This window comes from Triplophysa rosa, linkage group LG7, assembly GCF_024868665.1.
Source record: "Triplophysa rosa linkage group LG7, Trosa_1v2, whole genome shotgun sequence".
Lineage (NCBI taxonomy): Eukaryota > Metazoa > Chordata > Actinopteri > Cypriniformes > Nemacheilidae > Triplophysa > Triplophysa rosa.
This window is the reverse complement of record NC_079896.1, coordinates 13469898-13494016: the sequence shown is the minus strand read 5'-3', so window position 1 is coordinate 13494016 and position 24119 is coordinate 13469898. Positions and strand designations below refer to the sequence as shown.

The following is a 24119-nucleotide window of genomic DNA, read 5'->3' as shown; positions in this document are numbered from 1 at the left end:
TCAGAGACAAGTTACAGTATCTTACATACTTTTTATTTATAACAATGGCGTTCAAATTAATTTTTTCAAATGTCTACATGTGACATCGTTTATCTACTCACTGCACTGATTTTTACTTTTTAAAACAGCCCTGTTTTGGGAATATCATAAATTCATAAACATGACATGCCAACATTGTGGATACCATAGCCATAATTCCTCCCCCTTAACCCATGCCATTCTCCCACCACAAAACGGCTTATTTTTTTCCTAATTGAAACCCTTGATCATGTTTTGTTTTAATGTATTTAGCCGATTCTCGTAAGCTTCATTCTTCTTGGTTGTTGTCATCTCCCTGGTATCCATCCATCAGTAGGGCAGCATACTTACTGGCTGAACTGAATTGCTGTAGGGACAAAACAAAGTTTTAAGTCTCAAAGGTTTGCAAATCACAGTGATAGTAACAGTGTTGTGAAATGAAAGGAATTGAATTTCACTTCTGATTGCATTAACAACTTCATTAGCTAATTTACGCATATGGCATACATTCTGTTCTTATAGAAGGTTTCAGCGGCAATAACATATGGAATTATAATTTAACTTAATAATTGCATTGTATATTAATAGCATACTGTAAATCAAGTATAAAATAAATTGTTATAACCATACACAGACCAGACATTAACAGTCTTTTCAAAGCATTTTACAATTTACAGTACATACAGTGCACCAGGATGTATGTTTCATGGGAATCAAATCCATGACTTTTGCTCAACTAATGGAAAGCTCAATCAAATGATGAACAGGAATATCTCATTAACCAGCTATGGTGTAATAACCTGTTACAATACTCACAGGAGGAGCAGTCTCTGCATTTTTCTTTGGTTCTGACGCTATTCTGGGCTCTCCCTCTCCCCTAACCTCTTTCCTGTAAACCCACACAACTTTCAAGTTAACATTAGAACAAACCGTATATCTAATAGCAGATTAATCTTAAATCACATGTTGTGTTGTCACTGCACTAATTCACATTCTCACCCATCTGCCAGTTCTCTCCGTTTCTCCCTATTTGGGGCGTCAATTCCTCGACCCCGCCCCCCTCCTCTCCCAACTCCACCTCCTCTTCCCTGAGGTACCCTTTTCTCCCTTTGAACCCCATCAACCCAGTTTTCATCTACCAGAGAGATAGTAGTGAATAAACAGTCTATAGTCATAACCTGGTCTGTAATGCTTTGCTGTAAATGTGGAGGCTTTTACCTTTGCCTGATACTCTCTCTTCTGTTGATCTAGTAGAGAAATTAAAAAAGTAACGTCTATTTCACCATACTGTAGTATGTTTGCCTACATATGTTTTACGTGATCATCTTTCTCTGTAACTTAATGAGACGGAATCGCACCTGCTGTGTGTGGGATCACTTCTGCTGGTTGGAGACACTTGGGGTGGCACTTCCCCGTCATTAGCACCGCCCCCTGTACTGCGTTTAGCCCAGGCATTTTCTTTAGGCGGAGGGGCTGGCATTACTTTTAGTGGGAGTACTCCCTGATTGGAAGAAGGTGATGGAGATGCAGGAGATATGGGCTCATCCTCTTGACCACTTAAGATTTCATTCTCAGAATGATTACCATCTCTAGATCTCGATCCTAAACAACACAGATAATGATTTAGTTCAGTTTTAAGAGGTCTTTTAGATGAAAATCTGTATTAACTGTGTAGCTGGAATTATTCACTTAAAGTGAAAGTTCACACAAAATTTTTAAAATTAAATTCTGTCATCATTTACTCTTGTCATTTCAAACACGTATGACTTGAATTCACCCGTAGAACAGAAAAGAAGATAATTTGAAGAAAGTTGGTAAACGAACAGCGATGGCACCCATTCACTTCCATGGTATGGACACCAAACCAATGAAAGTCAATGGGTACCGCCATTGTTCGGTTACCAACATTCTTCAAATGATCTTTTGTTTTGCGGAAAAAGTCATACAGGTTTGAAAATGACAAGAAGGTGAGTAAACTGAATTTTCGTTTTTTTAGATGAACTATCCCTTAAGTTAAAGTTTAATACTCCACCCAAATTCCATCATCTGTAGCAACTGAGTAGGACTGTTTTTATAAAGTTGAAGCATCATGCCTTCCCATTAAAAGAGCAACAGATACACAATTTCTTCACATTTACAATAATTACATGTCGGCTCTCAACTACAGGTAATTTGATGTAAAGAACACAAATGCATAAATTACCTTTAGCACGGGATGATTCACTTCCTGTGTGCTCACGCTCCTTAGACAGCCCCTCACTCCTCCAACTTGGGTCTCTGAACAAAGACAACAAAGCTCTAGTAAACATCATATGTCTTTCACATCGCTGTTTAAACTGTGCTCTGTTCTGACACTCAAATGCCCACTAAACTGCCCTCCCCCATTACCGGTCCCTCGGCCTCCTCTCTGAGGCCTTGTTCTTATCTTCCTCCAACTGCTTCTGGAGTCGTTCCTGTTCTTTCTTCAGCCTCTCCTCCACTTCCCGCTCCTTGGCGGCTGTGTCCACAGGTTTGGCTGCCCCGAATATAGAGGAGGCCCTGCCGGAACTTGTGGTGCTGCTCTGGGGGGGCAAGCTTCCACTCTGTTCCTCCTCTTTTGGGATGCTGCGTGGCTTCAGGTTTAGCTTGGGTCTCTGAAGAGGGGCTGCGAACACAACGATGGCAACTACTTCTCAAACAATTTTAACATCATGTATTATAACATATTAGTAAAAAAAGAAGCAAAAATTAATAAGAATTATTCTATTAGATTAAACTTTTAACAAATTGACGTTACATAACGTTTCGCAATCGCTTCATGTGTACCTCTCTCTTCTTGATCTCCATCCCTTCGGTCATCATCTCGTTTGAAGCCACTGCTCCTCCACTGGCCTCCACCACGTGAGTCATGACCTAAAGCAATCACATGGTCACAGCATAATTTAAAAGAAAAATGGAAAGAATTTACAAGTATCACACCCAAAGTTTGTAGAATCAAAGAGATTAACTTGAAATATTAAAACTGTATAAGAAACCAACCTCCACGATCGTAGTCTCTGCTACCCCTGTCGTCATATCGATCCCTCCTATCTCTGTCATCATAGCGATCTCTACGGTCCCTGTCGTCATAGGACTCTCTACCACCATAGCGATCTCGACCACTGTCATAGCGATCATCTCGCCTTGGAGCGTCTCTGAATCGATCCGACTCATAGCGATCTCGAGACCCTGCAAAAAGTAAATTATAAAAATGGGCCACACCGTATATCTACACACACAAGATGATATCCACCAACATAAGCCAATATAAGAAGAATTTTATGTAGAAAATGGTAAATCACGAAACTAAAAATGCAGTTATAATAAATGCAATCGTATTATAGACTCAAATACAGGACTTGAAACCTTATTCTGGTGCTGAACTTACGGTCTCCATAACTGTCATCTTTGCGAGGTCCATCATCCTGCTCCACGCTCGGTCGTGCCCTCCAGTCAGAATCGGTCTTATCAGGGCCGCTGTCCATCACACGACCACGATCCCTGTCCCGTCCCATCATTGAACCACTATCTCTCTCTATAGGAAATGTGAAATAGAAACAGGAGATTCAACACACTTCCCTGGTATGGACAGAGAGCACGAATAGGGATTGGTATGTCATCCATTTACCTTTGTCATTGGATTGATCTGCAATATCCACCCGGATCCGCCTGTTTCCAAGGTTCTACAGACAAAGGTTATGTGACATAAATCGTCTAAAGAATTATACAAAGGATAAAAGCAATGCACAAAGCTCACTACTGTGCCAAACCTATGCTCAGTGTTTCATCGTCAACTCACCTCTTCATTAAGACTGAGCGCACGCAAGATCGATTCCACATCATCAAATTCAGCATAACCAAACCCCTTGAGCCTCTCTGGGTTACTAGCTTCCCTTGGCAAACGCACAGCGCTGATCTGAAAACATGCACAAAAATGTACAGTTACACATAACTCTTAGCACTTTTAATTTGGCATTCTTTGCTGAATATATAAATACTACTACTGACCGCTAGCCCCCTGAAGAAGTCTTTAATGGATTCCTCACTGACATCATAGGGTAAATTACCCAGGAAGGCTGTGTAGGGCGGGCCACGTGGCAGCCGAGAGCGGTCGATGTTTGGTTCCCGTGCTGCACGAGGAGCCGTTGGCAAGATGGAGCGATCAATTGGAGGCGCTCGATATGAATCCTCCTCAGTATGCCAGGAGGTCGAGACTGAAGCGTGAGAAAGAACATCAGAAAACAGGTTAAACTCAAAGACATTACATGGGACTGTATTTTTTAAACGTAAAAAGCCCATTGAGAAATTATGATGTAGACAATAAAACATTTTGGCCTCCTACTCACCATCTCCATCCAAGTCATCAGTCTCATCTGCCCAGCTGGTGGTCTTTGTGCTGGGGTAACTGGGGGGTGCACTGCCACCCTTATCATCCGCAAGGAAGTCATTAAGGGTGAGGGTCTTGCCCTTCTTCTTATTCTTCTTAGCTACATGACAAGGAGCAAAAGCTGGATAAAGCATTTCTCACCTAAAATAACATTTAGAATAAAGTAGGAGTGTAACGGTTCTCGGTAAATAACTGAACCGCACGGTTGTCCACCAACGGTTCGGCACACGGTCCAACGCGCTTGGACAGCGGCTCATCTTAAATCTGACGACGCATTTATAATATGGTTCGTTAAAAATTATAATGCATAAAACAGACTGACAAAGTTCAGCTAATGTATGTTTGTCGATGGATACACATTTAATACCTACAACAAATCAAATAACGTAGACAAATTTCAATAGGATTGACGTATGCTGTAATATGACCAGTCATTTATGCTTTCATCACCCGGGTGTTGTGAGCGCGCGAGTGCAGGTGAGACCTGAAGAGCACATTTTGCTATTTAAACTAAACTCATTCAAGCCTTGTCAATTTAAACATTTAAGTGCAAGATGATGCACAAGAAAACTCGCTTGCGTGCTGTGAGAAGATCCGAAGCGTGCATAAGGACAGTCTCAGACATGGCGCAAATATTGAGTTGTCTTTGAAGCGCTTAAACGGACAAATTCACACACGAAGTAGGTCAACATGCCCCTCTTGTCGAGTATCTTAACAAACATAGTGGGTTATGTCTTAAGTGAACGGACGAAACAGATGAAAAACAACGCATGTGTACAGTATCAGTGTACTGGATCGGTTTCATTCCTCTTAAAGCGACAGCAGCATATTCCTGCTGTCTGTTCAAAGTCAAGGAAATCACTCACTGCTTGTGACTCAATAGCTTCTGTAACTTCAATTATGATTCGTCTTTATTTAATTTGTACATATGCAATGTTATGTTTTATTTGATTACTTCATCAAGGTACATATACAGTATCTTATTTCATGTTCTGCTTTGCTCTTTTGTTTTATTGGTGCTGTTACTTGTAGCTTGATTATATGTTCTTATTTTTATTTGTCAGTAGTCCCTTTTCCCTGAACACAGCACAAATCGAACCGAACCGTAACCCTAAAACCGTGACACAGACCGAACCGTGAGTAATTTGAACCGTTACACCCCTAGAATAAAGACATAATGTAATGCCTCCCCCCACCCCCCTAAACGTCACTGTGCAATATGGTGACACAGATAAGAAGGATAGGATGACAACGCAAAAATGAACAGGATTGTTTAAAAGACTTGTTCCTCCTCTTAAGTTGCTAAACGTTTTCACAACACTCATGAACGAAGATAACGGGGCGTTGGTGAGTTTAAAGTGACTAGTTGAAGACGGGGGGGGGATTGTTGGGGAAGCACTCTAATACTCTAATGTGACACTTCGATACTGGATGTCGCTCAACTCGAAAATGTTATTAAACTTATCAACACAGCTTCCTGACCGCTTGCACATTGAACTCGTCGTTTAAAATAAACTAGACGATCCAGCTCCATTTCTACACACGTGGTGACCCTCCCGTCCCTCCTCTGGACCCTACTGCGCAAGCGCAGTAAACACGGGTTATTAGCGCCGTCCACAACTTCATGCAGTAACATTTTCTTAAATATCACAAGTGGCCGTGCGTTAACTTCATAAGCTATCAAATACGCAAAGTCATCAAAACCTCTTGTAAATAAAAGCATGTCCAGTCGTAAATTGCCGTAGAGCAACAGAACATGCGAGGCACATGATTTGGCCGCTAGCAAAGTGGCTAATTCGTCTGAGCATAACGCTTCACAGTACAACTAATCCTTCCTGTTTTCAATGTGTCTTCTCAATTAATTTATGCGCATAATGGTTGAAAATATCATACGGTGACGGCGACTATCACTATCATGTTACGAGGCGGTTTTCTACAAACTTACTGTTCGCAAAAAAGTCTAGAAATATAAGCAGAGCGCGAGAGCGCATTATTCTTACCTGACGCCGCCATGTTGAAGAGTGATGTGTTGGAAGAGTCCCGGATGAGGGCGTCAGAGACTTGTCACGGAGAGCCTCAACAGCCCATGAAATCAGTTTAGAAAATAGCTTGCAAAAAAAAGATTTTGTGTTCGAAAGAAAAATTAACTAAACAACTTGAAAATGCAGATGTATCTTTTATCCAGAGAACCCGTCCAAATAACCTTTTTTTTAAAAAAAATCTCCCATTCTTTGGTCCCATTCTTGTTATTCTATTGTCTAAACGTATTTACACTGTGTGTGGATATTTATTTAATTTTTATGCGAAATGATTGCAGAAGTAAATACTTATCTGATATTATCTGACTAATATCAGCTGGTTGTGTTTTGCTTAAATCCACTAGGAGTTTTTACAAAAATGTAAAATATAAATAAGATAAAAACACACAAAACAAATAAATACAACATAAGAGTAAATATACATAGGCAACAAAAAATATCAAATCAAGGGATTAATTTTAGGCCGTCTTAAAATTGAAAATGGTATCAAATAAATACTATTAGTGTAGTGTAATCTTTCATAAAGCCAGTCTCCTAAAAGTAGCAGGTCTTTTGAAACAGAATAAAATGAAACTAAAACTAGTTGCTTTGGATATGCGTTTAATACAAAATTAGTAGCCGTCCTTATATAGAAAAAATTACAAAATAAAAACTAATCTTTATATAAGGTCCGTGTACCTTCGGATAATTCATATATTCGTTTTTGTTTTCAAAACAGAAAAACGAATAAACCGTTCATTTTTGACATATTCCACCGTATACGAGACTAATTTTTGGGTTGTTTTCCTCAATATTTCTTTAAGTGCATCAAATTAATATACAACAAAACCAAAACGAAACATCAAGTATTTTTCTTAACAAAGCGCATTTTAGTCCACCGGAAGTTCAGCTGCACTGCCGCCTCTGGCGACGAGAGGTGGTAGCACAAGACCACTCTCTGAATTATACATATGTTTTCAGTGGTGTGTGCCACTAAATCCGTAAACAACCATACAGACACATAGGTAGACATTTCTGTGCAATGTAGAAGTATACACGCAGTTAATGAAATAAAGAATGGACCTATATGGACGCGCACGCGCATGCGTCAATGCTCGTGGCAGCGATGTATCTGACAGCGGGGGAGGTCACCATAGCCACCGTTAAAATGGATAGTGAGAGAGGCGCGTCTTGCACTTTAATGTGTTCAAAAATTGCACTTAGTTTGCACTTTGTATGTAGAAGTGTTTTGTCTTTTATGTTAACATTTTTACGAACAGTGCAAACAAAGTGCAATTTTTGAACACTTCTACATACAATTGTTGTATGTAGAACTGTTTTGTCTTTTATATTTTATACTGTACGTAGATCGACATACATGATGCTATGTTTATAAAAAATAAGATGAGTTAATAAAAAACCTGTACTTTTCATTGCACGTTACATTCTATTACAAAAACTCCGCCCAAAACACAATAGAAAATGTAATGGGTTTCCTTGTAAGTACCATTATGAACCTTTGGGTTTTTATGCATTAAAACCAAAACTAAATTCCTATTATAACTAATAAATCCATTACATTTTCTATTGTGTTTTGGGTAGGGTTCTATTGTTTTTTTATTCTTAATAAAATGTAGTGAGTGGTGTGTATGAGACATTACATGTTGATCAAGCAGACTGTATATTATAAAAACTATTTCTTCACTTTACTTCTTCTTTTATCATGGGTCACTATGACCGGTTAACCTTTACATTCGCATACCTGAATATGAATGAATGAATAGCTTTTATTGTCATTGCAGGCAAAGCAAACAACGAAATTCTTAGAGCACCGGTAACACAAAACATAAATAAATATTTGTAATATAATACGACAAAAATGCCCTCTGGCCGGCGCTTCAGAGCACCAAACACCAGGACTTCCAGACACAGAAGCAGCTTCTACAGATAACTGCTCCTTAAGAGCAATATTCCACTTCCACTACTCCTATAGTGTGCACTATTGTGCCTTATTATATGTACATTTCATTTATACATGTATATAACACTACCTCTACTTACTACATTATCCATTTGCACAAGTGTACATACAATCTGTTAATATGTATATTCTACTATATACTACCCTGTACAATGTCTCTTATATGTTATTATCCCACATTTTCTGTACAATAGTCTTTATTTTATATATGCATATTTTAGAATCTTTTACACTGTAAATCTTATTATATTTGTATTGTCATTGTGTTGAATGTCTGTAGCTTCCAACATCAAAGAAAATTCCCTGTGTGTGAAAGCACACTTGGCAATAAATCTCTTCTGATTCTGATTCTGAAAAAAGTGCAAAAAATTGGAAAAACAGCATTTTGACTAATCACTGTAAAATGAGCAACAAGGTAATAGACCAGATAAGGGAGATCTTAAAGTGCAGTGAGATAGCAGAGTCACATTTGAACATTTACTGTAGATAACTGTTTAGGATATGTATTGTCCTGGGATAGAAACTGTCTCTAAATCGGCTAGTGTGTGTTTTGGCTGATCTGTAACGCCTGCCAGATGGCAACAGTTCAAACAGACCGTGACCAGAGTGAGAGCAGTCTCTGGTGATTCTCATTCCTAACAAACCTTTATTTTAGACACTCACTTTGCTTATTTGTACAATCTCTTAGTAGTTATAACTTTTTACCAAACTCAGCTAGCCTATAATGTAATATGCAATGATAAGGACAGGTTTTGATTAACTCAGCTTATTTTTGTAAACAGCTATCATACATGTAGAGTTGTATAGAAATGTTTAGTCTTTTATGTTTAACATTTTCATGAACTTAACATTTGACAACTTTCACATTTTTAGTGCAAACAAAGGTGCAAAATTGTTTCAGACGTGCAAAACGAGCTGCTCTCACTATGAATTTAAATGGGGGCTATGGTTAAACCTCCCTTGCTGTCAGCTTTGCAAGCATGTATGCGCCCGCCCGCGCACGCACACACACATTCTTTATTTTATCAGAATCAGTCGCAGTTTTAAGTGTTTTAACTGTTCACTTCCAGTTCACGCTTTAACTTGTCAATTTCATGCTTATGCGGAAACTGGCAACATTCTGTTATCAGAATCAGAAAGAGCTTTATTGCCAAGTATGTTTGCACATACAAGGAATTTGTTTTGGTGACAGGAGCATCCAGAACACAGAAACAGCAACAACAGTACACAGAGACCATAACACAATAGAATACAGTACACAGATGACTTAAATAAGGGCCTATGGGTATAAAAAATTTAAGAAATACAATTCAATAAACATAAGATAAAGCTATAGAGAGTAAACTATGCGTGTATGTAAATATGTACAAGTAAAAAATAAAAATAGACTATTATAGTACAAGGTATGTGCTATATACAGCAGAATGAATGAAATATAATTTACATGAAAAGTTGTATAAAAATAGATAGTGTATTATCTGGAGGATATAATTATTAATTGCACGTAAAACACCGTTTCATTAACTGCGTGTATACTTCTACATTGCACAGAAATGTCTACCTATGTGTCTGTATGGATGTTTACGGATTTAGTGGCACACACCACTGAAAACATGTATAATTAAAGAGAGTGGTCTTGTGCTACCACCTCTCGTCGCCAGAGGCTGCAGTGCAGCTGAACTTCCGGTGGACTAAAATGCGCTTTGTTGAGAAAAATACTTGATGTTTCGTTTTGATTTTGTTGTATATTAATTTGATGCACTTAAAGAAATATTGAGGAAAACAACCCAAAAATTAGTCTCGTATACGGTGGAATATGTCAAAAATGAACGGTTTATTCGTTTTTCTGTTTTGAAAACAAAAACGAATAAATGAATTATCCTAAGGTACACGGACCATATAACTTGCACACTCTAAAACAGGGATTCAGAAAGATTTTTAAGAAAGTCCTCAAGTCTTAAACTCTGAAAGCAGTGTTTAGTGTGACTTAACAGTGATTAGATAAGTGACTTGATAAGATTGGACAAGTGAATATAAAAAGGGATTGTGAGCGGCAGAAAGAAACTGAATCAACTTACATTTTGCTATCAGAGAGGTAGTTTGTCCTGAAGATGTGGAGGTTAACGTGTGTCGCTTTGACCCTGCTCATTTGTGTCAAAGATACGTTTTTGGTCTCATAATATTTATGGATACAAACTTTTTTACGGAACAAAAACAGGACATGCTGTGCTTGATATATATAAAACTACATCTGTTGCTCTTTATTATAAATATCATAAATATTTCATTTTAACGTCTCCTCTGTTGGCAGGTTCACTTTCTCAGTTGAATGGTAAGAGGTCTGCTAATTCAGATGTTGATATTAAGCCACATACTTTTAGAATAGAAATGCTTATGTTAACCATCTCTTTATTTATCACAGTATGTGGACAAGCCACACTGAACCCCATTAAAATTGTGGGTGGTGTAAATGCTTCTGAAGGGGCGTGGCCGTGGCAGGTCAGTCTGCACAGCCCAATCTACGGAGGTCATTTTTGCGGAGGCTCCCTGATCAACAGCGAATGGGTGCTGTCAGCAGCTCACTGCTTTTCTAAGTAAGATTTCAATAAACAGACAGCTCATCCATCCAGCCAAATTCATCATTGTTTCATTCTTTTCTTCATTATCATCTTCCATTACTGTCTTTAGGATAACCCCGGCCAACCTGCAAGTTTACTTGGGGAAGAGAACACAGCAGGGAGTTAATGCCCATGAAATCATCAGATATGTTTCAGAGATCATCAATCACCCCTCCTACAACCGCGACTCCGATGACAACGACATCACTTTACTTCACCTGTCCACCCTAGTCACCTGTAATGACTACATTATACCCATCTGTATGGCAGCACAGAACAGCATCTTCCCTTCTGGCACCAGCAGCTGGATCACAGGCTGGGGACAAATTGCATCTGGAGGTACAACAAATCACATAAGTACATCTATCTTCTCACAAATTGATGACTGTATGTTTTAACTTGTACAGTGAGTTTAAAACGAACGTTGTACAAAGTTTACCTGCTCATGGTTAAAGTAGTGGATAATTCTCAATGCAATAATCTTCTGGGCGCTGGATCTGTCACCAACAACATGATGTGTGCTGATTTACTGGAGGGAGGCAAAGATACCTGCCAGGTACAACAATCATTCTTTCATCTCATCTTTGATGTGAATACAGTCCTATATATGAAATCCCATCTCCTCTCTTTTTTATCCTTTCTGTAGGGTGACTCTGGAGGTCCAATGGTGAGCCAACAGGGTTCAGTGTGGGTTCAGTCTGGTATCACTAGCTGGGGTTATGGCTGTGCTAATCCCAATGCACATGGTGTGTACACCCGTGTGTCACAGTATCAGAGTTGGATCACAACACAAAACACCGTTAGCAAGAACCTCCCAGGATTCATCTCGCTTAGCCCCACAAGCCCATGCCAACCTGCTCCTACCATACCATCTGCTGCTGCACCTACTACCCTACCACATACCACTTCTACTCGACCCCGGTCCTCACCCTTTCCAAGTTACACATTTCATCTACATACCTGAACGCATTTAGAATTCTGTGAACGTTTCACTGCCGAGTGCTTCTATATGTGTTTTTGGTGCAGGCTCAACCTCCTGTTATAAAAGATGTGGTGAAAAGGTTGACAAATGCAACATTTGCCACTGCAATTTTTACTGTCGCAGATACTGCTGCAGTGATTATAAAAAGCAGTGCAGGCGTGAGTCTAAACAGAGTTTAATGCAATTTATTGAGCAAATGTTTCTTATGCATTTAACTGACTGCTACATCGGAACTAATTGTTTGTTTTTTGTGTCTCTGCAGATTGAGGATGATTTTTGGCACGGGCGAGTGAAACACATCCTCTTCACACAGGCATTACTCATCAGATCATTTCCATAAATTTGCTTTTGGTCTGTTGAACCTTTTTGTGAATCAAGTACAAGAAAATATATTATATCAGTGCAGAATTACTTCCTCAATAAGTTTCCAAATCCTACACAAATGTAATTGTGTTTAAAACACAAAGCAATTATAGAAAAACAGTAATGATTTGATTATGTTTCTGAGTGTCAAAAGGGCTTTCATGAAATTAAATAAATATTCAGCAATATCCAACATGTAATTTGTAACAAATTTCATCAACAATGGCATTTTTACATCCGGGAGGTCTATATATTCAGCCATAGCACAAACAACAAGAATTAATTGATTACATCACTAATAACAGTCACCTAAAAATAGAATATTACAGAATTATAATTATAGAATTTTTAGAGAGTTCAGAAACAATATGAGCTGATATATATTGTAACTTATACCACGGGGCTGTTGAATGCTTCAATCTGATTGGTTTGCAAACGTTCTGTGGGTATGCATTAACTTTCGGGAAATGCACACCTATGAATTGCCTTGTGTTGTCGTTAAATTAGTACACATTTACATATATGAATAACCGTTTGAAGCATGTTTTTTACACTGCAAAAATAACGCGTATTTCACCAATATTCCAGAATAGTCAACAAGCTGACTAGTAAAACTATACAGTAGGATACGGTTGAAAACTACTATCATATCACATTGTCCCAAGACACCTAGGGGAGCGTGTCCCAACATGCTCACGTGGGAAAGTGACGTCAATGCATACCCTCTACTTGTGTTTGCCTTTGTCCTTGGTCTGTTATTAAATGTATTGAGTTGTCGTATTGTAGTTGAGTGGAGTGTTGTTGTGTTGGATGCCATGCCATGCCATATTTTGCTCATGTTTCTTGTTTTGTGGATTATACCTTTTTAATAGATTCATTAAATCACTTTGACAGATCAATCTTTTCGGCATTGTTCTTGGATATATTTGTTACAGCTTGACTTGACATTTTCTCACCATGATTTTTGAAATAAGAGAAGGACACCATAACTTCTTTCTCACAAGCCATACAGTCTGGTTCTCTTCTGGATGTGAGGAAATGAGGGTAGAGTGTGTCCACTGATTAATGTAATGACTGATTAATGTAAGGGTGGTGGCACCAAGGCGTAGCCCTCTGGTCACTGAGGAAGAGCTGGAGAACGCAACATGGTCTTGATTAATCTCTATTATTAGCTAATAGTGTGTGGTTTTTCCCAGATGATGTAATTGAATAGTAGAATATGACTATGGGCGATAAGAAATTGAGCTTTGAGAACAACAGGGCCCATTGTACTTGTAAGTCACATTGCGACTTACAGCAAAGATATTAATATTAATGGGGAGGAACCTTGGAGGAAGAGGAACGCAACGCTCAATATGGACCCTGTCCGAAATGACACACTCCGGTCTTGTGGACCTCCTCTACACTTCATGTGAGTTAATTCAAACACTCAAATATTTTATACTTTGCACATGAATGCAAAGTGCAGTTGAAATGACAGAGCATTACATACGCAATAGGTCACATTTTCTAATGAAGAAAGAACTTATTGACAACCTTGCATAGCTTGCTGTTCTCATAAATGAAAATAAATTAATTATAAAGCATATAAACATTTAAACAAAGCCCTTTTCATCTATTCTTAAACTCGAATAAACACTGAAAATATACATGTCATCACAATAATCACTTTAAACATACTCAACAGTCACATTTGTAATTTCTCTCTTAGACGTTACATTTACTCGAAAACTTGTATTTCTGTTACCCGTCAGTTGTCTCAATATCAAAACATACATTATATTATAACCCATAACCATGCAGTTTTGGAGGCCGCATGCATGGTCCCCATAGTTAGCATAGAGCACAAGATTTATAACGATCCTGTTCTTTTAGGACTATTTGTTCATCCTGGCCTGCAGGGGTCGCTCTCCCTGAGCCTCCTGCCATGCGCCTCCAGAACGTTAGAGCGCACCTACATTATGAACTCTGGTCGCTCCAGGCCTGTAGAGGTCACCATTGCCTCATTCAATACCTCATCATCAACCGGATTGCCTACACCTGTGTTTGACCCTCCATAAGTCTGTTTGTTCTGTGTATTTGCGTTCAGTCTTGATCCGTTTATCCCGCTGTAGATCGTTTTGGAGTTAAGTGTTCTTGTTCTGTTGAGTTTTTAGACCCTCATGTCTACTATTGTGTTACTCAGTTTCTTGGAAGCACGGCTTGCCAAGTTGTTTTGTACTTTTATTTTTTTGTCTTCAAAGTAAAGATATATATGTTACAGGTCCCGGTCAAAGGGAGGAACTGTATTCAGAGTAAACTTTTTCAATAAAAAAGTAAGAGAGACAAGAGTTTGCTGTTAGTCAAGCGATCCTCTGTGTTGTCTGAAGAGGCACCACAGTTGTCCCGGTAACTCAAGCTCTCAACTGCCACCAAGAACTTAAAAGATGCAGCTCTACATTCTTACAGTAACACTATCTCTAATTACTATAAGCACCATTTCATATGAATGTTAATATACATAAATAGAAAATATATACACGTATACAAATCATTTGATTGTGACCCAAAAATAGCAGGGGGTCACATATATACTTGATGACTAAAGCCTTTCGATTCTCTGATCTTCTGCTATTGGGTTTAAACCCTTGGGACAACTAGCTCGGTCCGTGTATCATCTGATCATTTGATTATTCTATTCAATATAACAAACGGAAAAATAAAAAAAACAGTCGATATTTCGTTTTTCCGTTTTTCTGTATGCACACACAAAAAAAAAAAACGATGTTTCTCTTCTTATTTCAGCTTGAAACGGGAAATCCAATAAATAAATAAACCAAAACGAAATAACGACCCTAATTACTGTTTTTCTCATTTTTGGGTGATTTTGCACGGATTTCAGCGCGCGCAGGCGCACTGTGTGAGCGCGGCAGCGCGTCTAGAGCTCTTCACGAATCTCGCCATCGATCAGTTATCATTTACAATGGCTTCACTCGAGCTGTACATGTTCGCATCACATAACTTCTAAATTACAAAAGTACTTTATGGATTTACACCTTTGCTGCTGCAAGCCAGCTGTGGCTCCTTAATCGTTTACTTAAATTTTACATATTAAAAGCAATAATGCTAACAAACTTCGACTGTAAGCTCTGGAAAGTATTGTATGTGAACGTTAGGCATTGTTCAATATTTATTTTTGAAATATTTTCCACAGTCATTTCCTCCACTCTCAGTGTGACTCTTTTAGTGGGAGTGAAAAGTACAAACAAAGCATATGCAAATGCATTCATTTCCATTTCGAGCTTCGCAAATTCGCATGCACTTGATCCCGGTAAGCCGCTGTACATTGCGCATGCGCAAAGCGTGCGCGCGCAGAAGACCCTGGGAAATCACCCAAAAATGAAAAAACTATAATTAGGGTCGTTATTTCGTTTTGGTTTATTTATTTATTGGATTTCCCTTTTAAAGCTGAAATAAGAAGAAAAACATCGTTTTTTTGTGCATACAGAAAAACGAAATATCGACTGTTTTTTTCTTTTTCCGTTTGTTATATTGAATGGAATAATCAAATGATCAGATGATACACGGACCTAGCTCAGTGAGTAATATCTCGCACTTTGAATGCTAGGAATCCGGGTTCGATCCCTCTACAGGCAACCCGTCACAGCAGGACTGAACCATGGAAACCAACCCAGCAGAAGAACACCAACCCAGTGTCGAAGGTATCCTTGCTGCTCTCTCTGAGCAGGCTATGGCCATTCAGCGACACGATCAAGTCTTCTCTGAGATTCTCCGGCTTCCCAAGCCGCATCACACCGAGAACTCCAACAGTCTCCTGGACCCCATTTTGAACCCCGATTTTGCACTCTATAGCGCCACCAACAGATAAAAAATGCACATTTCAAACGGCTGTAACTTTTGAACCCAGTGATGTACAAAAATTGTACTCTGCACACTTCATGCACTCGTCACGCTCATCGCATTCCATGCCTTACACTAAGACTCCGCCCATTACAGTATCGGCCATCTTGAAAAGTACAGTATTGCGTTTTTTCGCTACTAGTCCCAGAAATTGTGACAGATTGTCACGAAAATTGGCTGAGACGATCTTTGGACTGAGCCGAATAGAAGAGATGCTCCGTAATTGAGATTTTTGCCGTTGCTCAAAAGTTACAACTTCGCAAACATTTCAGAGTTGACACAAAAATGTAAATGTAACAAAAAATGTAACTGGTTGTAACTCGGCCAATGTTCGATTCATCGATACGACACTTGGTACGTGTCAACTACACCTCGGAAATTCACATAGCGAGTTGAGTGCAAGTTAGTGATTGCACGTATTACACAAAGCACAACGCCTGGTCGCGAGTGTGTTTCCGAAAATATAACTACAGAAAATTATTTTCGTTGGTTACTAAACACATTCACGTCCATGCGTTGTGTTTTGGGTGACCGCAAATGCGCTAACGGCTAACAACCAGCTGCTACCTCAGAATCTAGTTTGAGCTATTAGTATAGCCCAGTAGTATCTCCGCGGGAGCCAAAATAGCGCTTTAGTACATGCACAGTTTATGAAGTGACTTTATGTAACAGAGGTTTCTGCTTGGTCAACAGATTGACGTGAATTGCCCTGCCCACGGGAAAGCTTATACAGCAACAGTATTTACGTATGGAGACAGATCAGTCTCAATAATACATTTACAAAACACAATTCATAAATTCACAGCACAATTCACATTCACAAAATCAGATTCGTAAATTCAAAACACAATTCATAAATTCACAAACATTTTCCCCAAATGCTCACACAAATATATCTCGCAGAAATAAATTCAGAATGTTTTCACAAATATGTATAAATCATGTTCTTGAATTACTTTCCGGTAAACATTTGTGAATGTTGTTACATGTATTTATGGATTGGTGAATCTGCATTTGCAAATCGTCACACGTGTGTGGATTGCTTTGAATTTGTGTGTGGTATTTTTGAGACTGTCCTGCCACGGTGAGATTCAAGCGTAACTTTTTTTTAAGGATGGCCTGTTCAGCCAATCGTGTTGAGCTTTTGATCCACCAATCAAAATGCTCCTTACTGAAGTGACTCGAGAAGCTCGACGCTGCACAGTACTGTGCTGTGTGCCTGCATCGGTTCAAAAACAGAGAGGGACGCAAGACCACACTCAACAAGTAAGTAAAGTTTACTTTTTATACCTGATGCCACTCTATATCTCATAAAATATTCATAAAGCTTGTTTTTGTTAGTGAGCTGGCGGTGTTGAATTGAAGGTGAACATGTTTGAACTGGTGTTTGTAAGAAGACTGTTGCAGTTGCCAGAGCCTTTAAAATACAATTTGCAAATATAGTTATAATATGAACGTTCTGGCCGTTTTTAGACTATGACGACCTGTCACGTCTACTTTGTTTTGCCATAGTTTTAAAACGAACAGAAAATCTTTATAATAACACATTGTCTAATGTTGTTTTGCGACGTTGTTTCTGGATCTGATTCTGCAAAGCATGTATCTTTCACTCAGGCCCCCACATAGCACACGCACAAACCAGTGGTGCAGTGTTTACAGACTTTATTTCTTCAGGAAAGCAATAGTGAGTAGTGACATTTTGAATAAACAGCTTTCAGTGAAAGGAATGGGTTTAGTTTAAGAGAGAACGTAACATAGTCGTAATTATACAGTATACTAATGCTTACATATGATAAGACATCCACATAAACATGCAAAGCAAGTAAATATCAGTGGATGCAAGCAACAATAAATACATTTCGCAGTAATTGCAAAATAAATAAGGCAACAAACATTTTATTTGTTAATATATCCAGGTAGTAGATGAGCCTTTCCTTTAATGGAAAGTCGTCACACTCATTAAACCTCTTACAGGTAGAAAAAGGAGACCAGAAAAGGCATAAACATGAAAATAGCCATTGCATCCTTTTAATTTTATTCCAGTGATGATAGTAAAAACTAAATGTCTCCAGTACAGCAACAGTTACCTAAAAAGTCAAGTTAATTTAGTAAGTAACCAACTGTCAAGCAAATGTAGCAATGTAGTTAAACATAAAATATTTGTGACAGTGAAGTTGAAATATGTTCCATGGGTATCTGTTTCACTTGTTTGTCTGGTCTCTTGTCTTTGCATCATTATTAATGTATGAATTTATGATATAAAACTGTCCATATTATATCAAGAGCCTCAAGTGCTTTACATCATATAAAACTGTCCATATTATATTAAGTGCCTCAAGTGCTTTACATCATATTAATATCTGCTTTAAAAATTAGTGAAAATGTGTGGCCTTGTATGTGATAGCACTTTGGCACTTGACAATGAATTTATAACTAATTTCAGACAATATTCGATTCAATTCTATGTTACAGGCTAATCATCAAACCACCCCACCAGCTCCAGCAACTCCACCAGTCCAACGACCCCACTGAGAAACTGCGTCACTCTACCAGAAAATTCATCACTCCACTCATTAGCCATCCTGCTGAAAACAAAGACATACACCCGTTAACAAGCCACATTTAAGAGTGAAATAAAATAATAATAAGCTTATGTCATTTCAGTCTCTGTAACAGACTACCTGCTTAATAATAACAATAACGAAATAATAATCAGTCCTATTGTACATATGTAGTGTTTGTTGTATTATTTGTCTGTATTGAATAAATAATAAGAACAACACCCACCACAACTGAAACTTGAGACTGCATGACTACAGGAAAATCTCTTGCTTAGACTTTTCTATCAGCTCCTATTAAGGAGAACAATGTGTCAGAGGTTTAAGTTGTGTGGCACAGTTTAAATTCATCAATGTATCTAAGTTTATTGTTAGTATAGTTAACTGCAGTTAGAACTTGTGGGAAGGTTTTCCTGCAGGCTTCCTGTCTCTGGTTTTCCTGCAGGCTTCCTGTTTCCTGCATCGCTGCCGGCAGCTTGTTTGTATCCGTGCGCTTACCACTTCGCTCTAATATTAGTGTATTTTATTATCATTAATTATTATTGTCGTTGCTAACTTATCCTGATATCTCAATAACCCTGTTCTTGTTATTTACTTGGAAGAGTCTAAACCAAATGTGATAGTTAACTTAACGCCGTTAGCATATCAATAGCGTGTTAGCTTGCTTTCTGTTCACACTGTTGAATATCATCTTGCCTCTGGTTTGTCTTGTGTGCTAACTGTTTCTCTTTTTAAGCGAGTATACTACGATCCATCGAGCAACCTTGGTAAGTTGGAATTGCACTTCAAATCCGGTGAGTTATGGCTTCTATTCCTATTATTGTTACTTGCACCTCATGTCATATGTTTAGCTTAGCCTTCTCTGTCAGCTGCGAGGGCTTTATATGCGATAAATGCAGGGAAATAGTTAGGCTGACAGAGAAGATCTTAGAATTAGAGTCTCGCATCCAATCTTTATCTGAGGATAGTAAGAGTTTAACGACGATAGAAAACACTTTGGATGCGAGCAACATTAGCGCACACAGCTCGGTTCCGGTTGAAAATCCCCCGCAGCTGGGAAACTTCGTGACTGTGAGACGGCGTAGTCGCAGGACAAAACATCACTCGACCGTTCCGATTACAGTCTCGAACAGGTTTGCCCCGCTCAGTGACGCACCGACTGAGAAACCTGCTGAAAGTGCCCTAGTTATCGGTGATTCTATTGTTCGGAACGTTAACATAGAGGCACCAGCCACCATAGTCCAATGTTTACCGGGAGCCAGAGCGCCTGACATCAAGTCAAATTTAAATGTGCTGGCTAAGGCTAATCGTAAATTCAGTAAGATTGTCATTCACGTCGGCACAAATGATGTTCGACTCCGTCAATCGGAGATCACAAAAGATAACATTAAAGAGGTGTGTGAGCTCGCAAGCATGATGTCAGACACTGTAATATTCTCTGGCCCCCTCAATGCTTATCGTGGTGATGAGATTTATAGCAGATTATATTCACTAAATGGCTGGTTGTCTGAGTGGTGCCTGCAGAATGATATAGTTTTTATAAATAACTGGAAGAGTTTTGAGGGCAGACCTGACCTGTTGAAACGAGATGGTCTCCATCCCTCCTGGGCTGGGACTTCCATCCTGTCTAGAAATATGGCAAAAAGTCTTAATGCTAATGCTAAAACTTGACTCGCTGGGGCCCAGGTCAGGGAGCAGACAGTATGGCTTAACCAACTGTCTGCTTGCCGTCTCACGTCGCAGAATACACAAAATGTACAACATGTAGTAATCCGTTCTCCCAAACATCACAAAATAGAGACTGTGTCTGTCCCCCGGATTAGCAAACATAAAATAATGCGTAAACCTCTTGAAAGTAATTTAATAAACGTTAAACAAACTAAACATGAACAAAATACAGATAATCAACTGTTACGACTCGGATTGCTAAATATTAGATCTCTCTCTAATAAAGCACTTTTTGTTAACGATATGATAACAGATCATAAAATAGACATGCTCTGTTTGACAGAAACATGGCTAAAACCAGATGATTATATTGCTTTAAATGAATCTGTCCCCCAAGATTATTATTATAAACACGAGCCTCGTCTAAAAGGCAGAGGGGGAGGTGTCGCAGCACTTTACAATAACTCTCTTAGCATTTCCCAGAAGTCGAACTCTAAATATAATTCTTTTGAAGTCATGGTTCTTCATGTTTCAACACCTAATACTAAAGATAAAACACTTTTTAAATTGATTCTAGCTATTGTATATAGGCCTCCAGGGCACCACACAGATTTTATTAAAGAATTTGGTGGGTTCTTATCAGAACTAGTACTGGCCGCAGATAGACTCCTTGTCGTTGGTGACTTTAACATCCACGTAGATAACGTTACAGATGCCTTAGGAATGGCTTTCAAAGACACTCTTAACTCCATGGGCATTAGTCAACATGTGTCAGGACCCACTCACCTTCGTAATCATACTTTAGATTTAATACTGTCTTACGGTATAAATGTGGACGACGTTAAAATCCTTCAGCAGAGTGAAGACATTTCGGATCATTATCTGGTATTATGTTTGCTTCACTGGCCTACGGCTGCAAATAAAACTCATTGTTACAAATATGGTAGAACAATAACTTCAACTACCAAAGATGCGTTTCTCGATAATCTGCCCGAATTGTCTCAAATCATGAGAAATAACGTTGAAGATCTTGACATTACCACTGAAAATTTTAATTCCACCTTCTCGGTAACGCTAGACAAAGTTGCTCCACTACGTTTAAAGAAGATTAAAAATGGCAGCCCCACACCGTGGTATAATGAACACACTCAGGCTCTAAAGAAAGCGGCCCGAAAAATGGAGCGCAACTTTAAGAAAACTAAATTAGAGGTATTTCGTACAGCATGGAAGGATAGTATTCGAAAATACAGGAAAGCCCTAATAACTTCTAGATCCGCCTACTTTTCATCACTAATAGAAGAAAACCAGCACAACCCTAGGTTTTTATTTAACACGGTGGCTAAATTAACAAAAAATAAATCGTCAGTGACTTCTGATCCTGTATATCAGCATAGCAGTGATGAATTTATGAACTACTTCACATATAAAATCCAAGATATTAGAGAAAAAATTATAACAATGCAATCAGAAGTGAAACCCGCTGAACAAACTAACTACAGCGCCCTTAAGGAGAAAATGCAATTATTTTATACCGTAGATCAAGATGAGCTGTCTAAAATTATTAGATCATCTAAATCAACAACATGCATACTAGACCCTATACCTACAAATCTACTGAAAGAGATGCTCCCAGAAATTATAGATCCTCTTCTTGGTATTATTAACTCATCTCTGACATTAGGACATGTGCCTAAAGCATATAAGGTGGCTGTTATAAGGCCCCTTGTCAAAAAACCCCAACTCGACCCTAGAGAACTAAGGAACTACAGGCCTATATCGAATCTACCTTTCATATCTAAAATTCTGGAAAAAGTAGTTTCAACTCAATTATGCTCCTTCCTCCAAAGGAATGACATCAATGAAGAATTCCAGTCTGGATTTAGAGCATGTCACAGTACAGAGACTGCTTTGATCAGAGTTACAAATGATCTGCTATTGGCGTCTGACCGAGGTTGTATCTCGTTATTGGTGCTGCTAGACCTTAGTGCTGCATTCGATACCATTGACCACAGCACACTCCTACATAGACTCGAAAATTATGTCGGCATTAAGGGAATAGCTTTGAAATGGTTTAAATCTTATTTATCCGACCGTTTTCAATTTGTAGCAATAAATAATGAGGTGTCACGCAAATCGCAAGTCCAGTACGGTGTACCACAGGGCTCAGTTTTAGGGCCTCTGCTCTTCGCATTATACATGCTACCTCTAGGAGATATAATAAAGCGACACGGAGTTAGCTTTCACTGTTATGCGGATGATACTCAACTTTATATTTCCTCGAAGCCTCATGAAACACAGCAGTTCCATCGAATAATGGAATGCATAGTCGATATAAAAAACTGGATGAGTAAAAACTTTTTATTACTGAACTCGGACAAAACGGACGTGTGTGTTGTGTGTGTGCGCATCCGTGTGTGTGTGTGTGTGTCTCTGTGTCTGTGTGTGTTGGTGCGTGTTCTGTGTGTGGAGTGTTTTGTGTGTGGGTGTGTCTGTCTTCTGTGTTTTCAACCTTTTCTTGTTTTTGCAGGTACAACTTTGATTGTTTTGCTTGTAGTCAATGTGTCTCATGTGCAGCTGCTTTGTAACAATGAAAATTGTAAAAGCGCTATATAAATAAAGTTGAGTTGAGTTGAGAACATATAAATCTAAGTAGCTATTATCTACCAATACACATTAACTAAAGCTGACTACTACTGGATGTGAGAGATCAACTATGTTAAAAAGACAAGAAATGCAGTCATTTCAGCAACAAATGTGGTCGAAAAATACTGAAATAAATGTGCTTTGGTGCTGAAATTCAATATTTGAAACTATCTATCACCACAAGTCATATTCCACGCCATTACCCTTCTTTCATTAACATATCAAAGCTTTAAATATGCTTTGTCTTGCAAATCGCGATGACATCCTGAAGAGGTAAAACATTGCCAGCATTTAAAATATAACAGCAGAGGATCCAACACCCCCGAGCCCCAACTACAATATTTAAAATTACTCTTATTTTAGTCGCTTAGGCATACGTGTCAACATCTGTTTAAATGTTTTATTAAGAACAAAGTTTGTGGTGACTGTATTTTAAAGGCTCTGGCAACTGCAACAGTCTTCTTACAAACACCAGTTCAAACATGTTCACCTTCAATTCAACACCGCCAGCTCAGTAACAAGCTTTATGAATATTTTATGAGATATAGAGTGGCATCAGGTATAAAAAGTAAACGTTACTTACTTGTTGAGTGTGGTCTTGCGTCCCTCTCTGTTTTTGAACCGATGCAGGCACACAGCACAGTACTGTGCAGTGTCGAGCTTCTCCGAGTCACTTTGGAGAAAGTGACAGATGTGTATTTCTCCAAAACGCTACAGTAAAATAAGTCCATATATAGTGTGCATATAGTGTGGGATGGCCCCTACAGAAATCTATCATCAGTTTTTTCTACTTATTAGAAATAAAGCTTCTATAGGCTTTCAAAGTGGAAAAATTTGTATTTCTCCAAAACGCTACAGTAAAATAAATCCATACATGGTGTGCATATAGTGTGGGATGTCCCCTACAGAAATCCATCATCAGTTTTTTCAACTTATTAGAAATAATGTTTCTATAGGCATTTGAA

At 38.6% G+C, this 24119-nt stretch overlaps 2 protein-coding genes and 1 long non-coding RNA gene across 6 annotated transcripts; 1 reads left to right on the top strand and 2 right to left on the bottom strand.

Moving 5' to 3' along the window:
• Window positions 1-5: 5 nt before the first annotated feature.
• eif4bb (eukaryotic translation initiation factor 4Bb) lies at window positions 6-6461 on the bottom strand. 4 transcript variants are annotated; one of them, XM_057337687.1, is made up of 15 exons: window positions 6424-6461; window positions 4383-4523; window positions 4045-4250; window positions 3836-3952; window positions 3665-3719; window positions 3425-3571; window positions 3037-3225; window positions 2824-2910; window positions 2407-2662; window positions 2222-2295; window positions 1377-1620; window positions 1237-1265; window positions 1018-1153; window positions 835-907; window positions 6-385 (listed from the first exon to the last, which is right to left on the bottom strand). In XM_057337687.1, the coding sequence occupies exons 1-15, from the start codon at window positions 6434-6436 to the stop codon at window positions 308-310; spliced, it is 1845 nt and encodes a 614-aa protein (XP_057193670.1). In that variant the 5' UTR covers window positions 6437-6461; the 3' UTR covers window positions 6-307. The 4 variants fall into 4 exon arrangements, with proteins under 4 accessions (XP_057193670.1, XP_057193672.1, XP_057193671.1 ...); XM_057337689.1 differs by lacking the exons at window positions 835-907; window positions 1018-1153; XM_057337688.1 differs by lacking the exons at window positions 1018-1153; window positions 1237-1265.
• Window positions 6462-10533: 4072 nt separating this feature from the next.
• On the top strand, window positions 10534-12315 carry LOC130556659 (trypsin-like). The gene is made up of 7 exons (XM_057337866.1): window positions 10534-10580; window positions 10732-10754; window positions 10845-11016; window positions 11111-11379; window positions 11475-11596; window positions 11687-11961; window positions 12285-12315. Exons 1-7 carry the CDS (start codon window positions 10534-10536, stop codon window positions 12313-12315), a joined length of 939 nt encoding a protein of 312 aa, XP_057193849.1.
• Window positions 12316-18836: 6521 nt separating this feature from the next.
• Window positions 18837-23785, bottom strand: LOC130556577 (uncharacterized). Its single transcript, XR_008963234.1, has 3 exons — window positions 23738-23785; window positions 19073-19137; window positions 18837-18870 (listed from the first exon to the last, which is right to left on the bottom strand). It is a non-coding gene; the product is annotated as an uncharacterized LOC130556577 (long non-coding RNA).
• Between the last annotated feature and the right edge of the window lie 334 nt (window positions 23786-24119).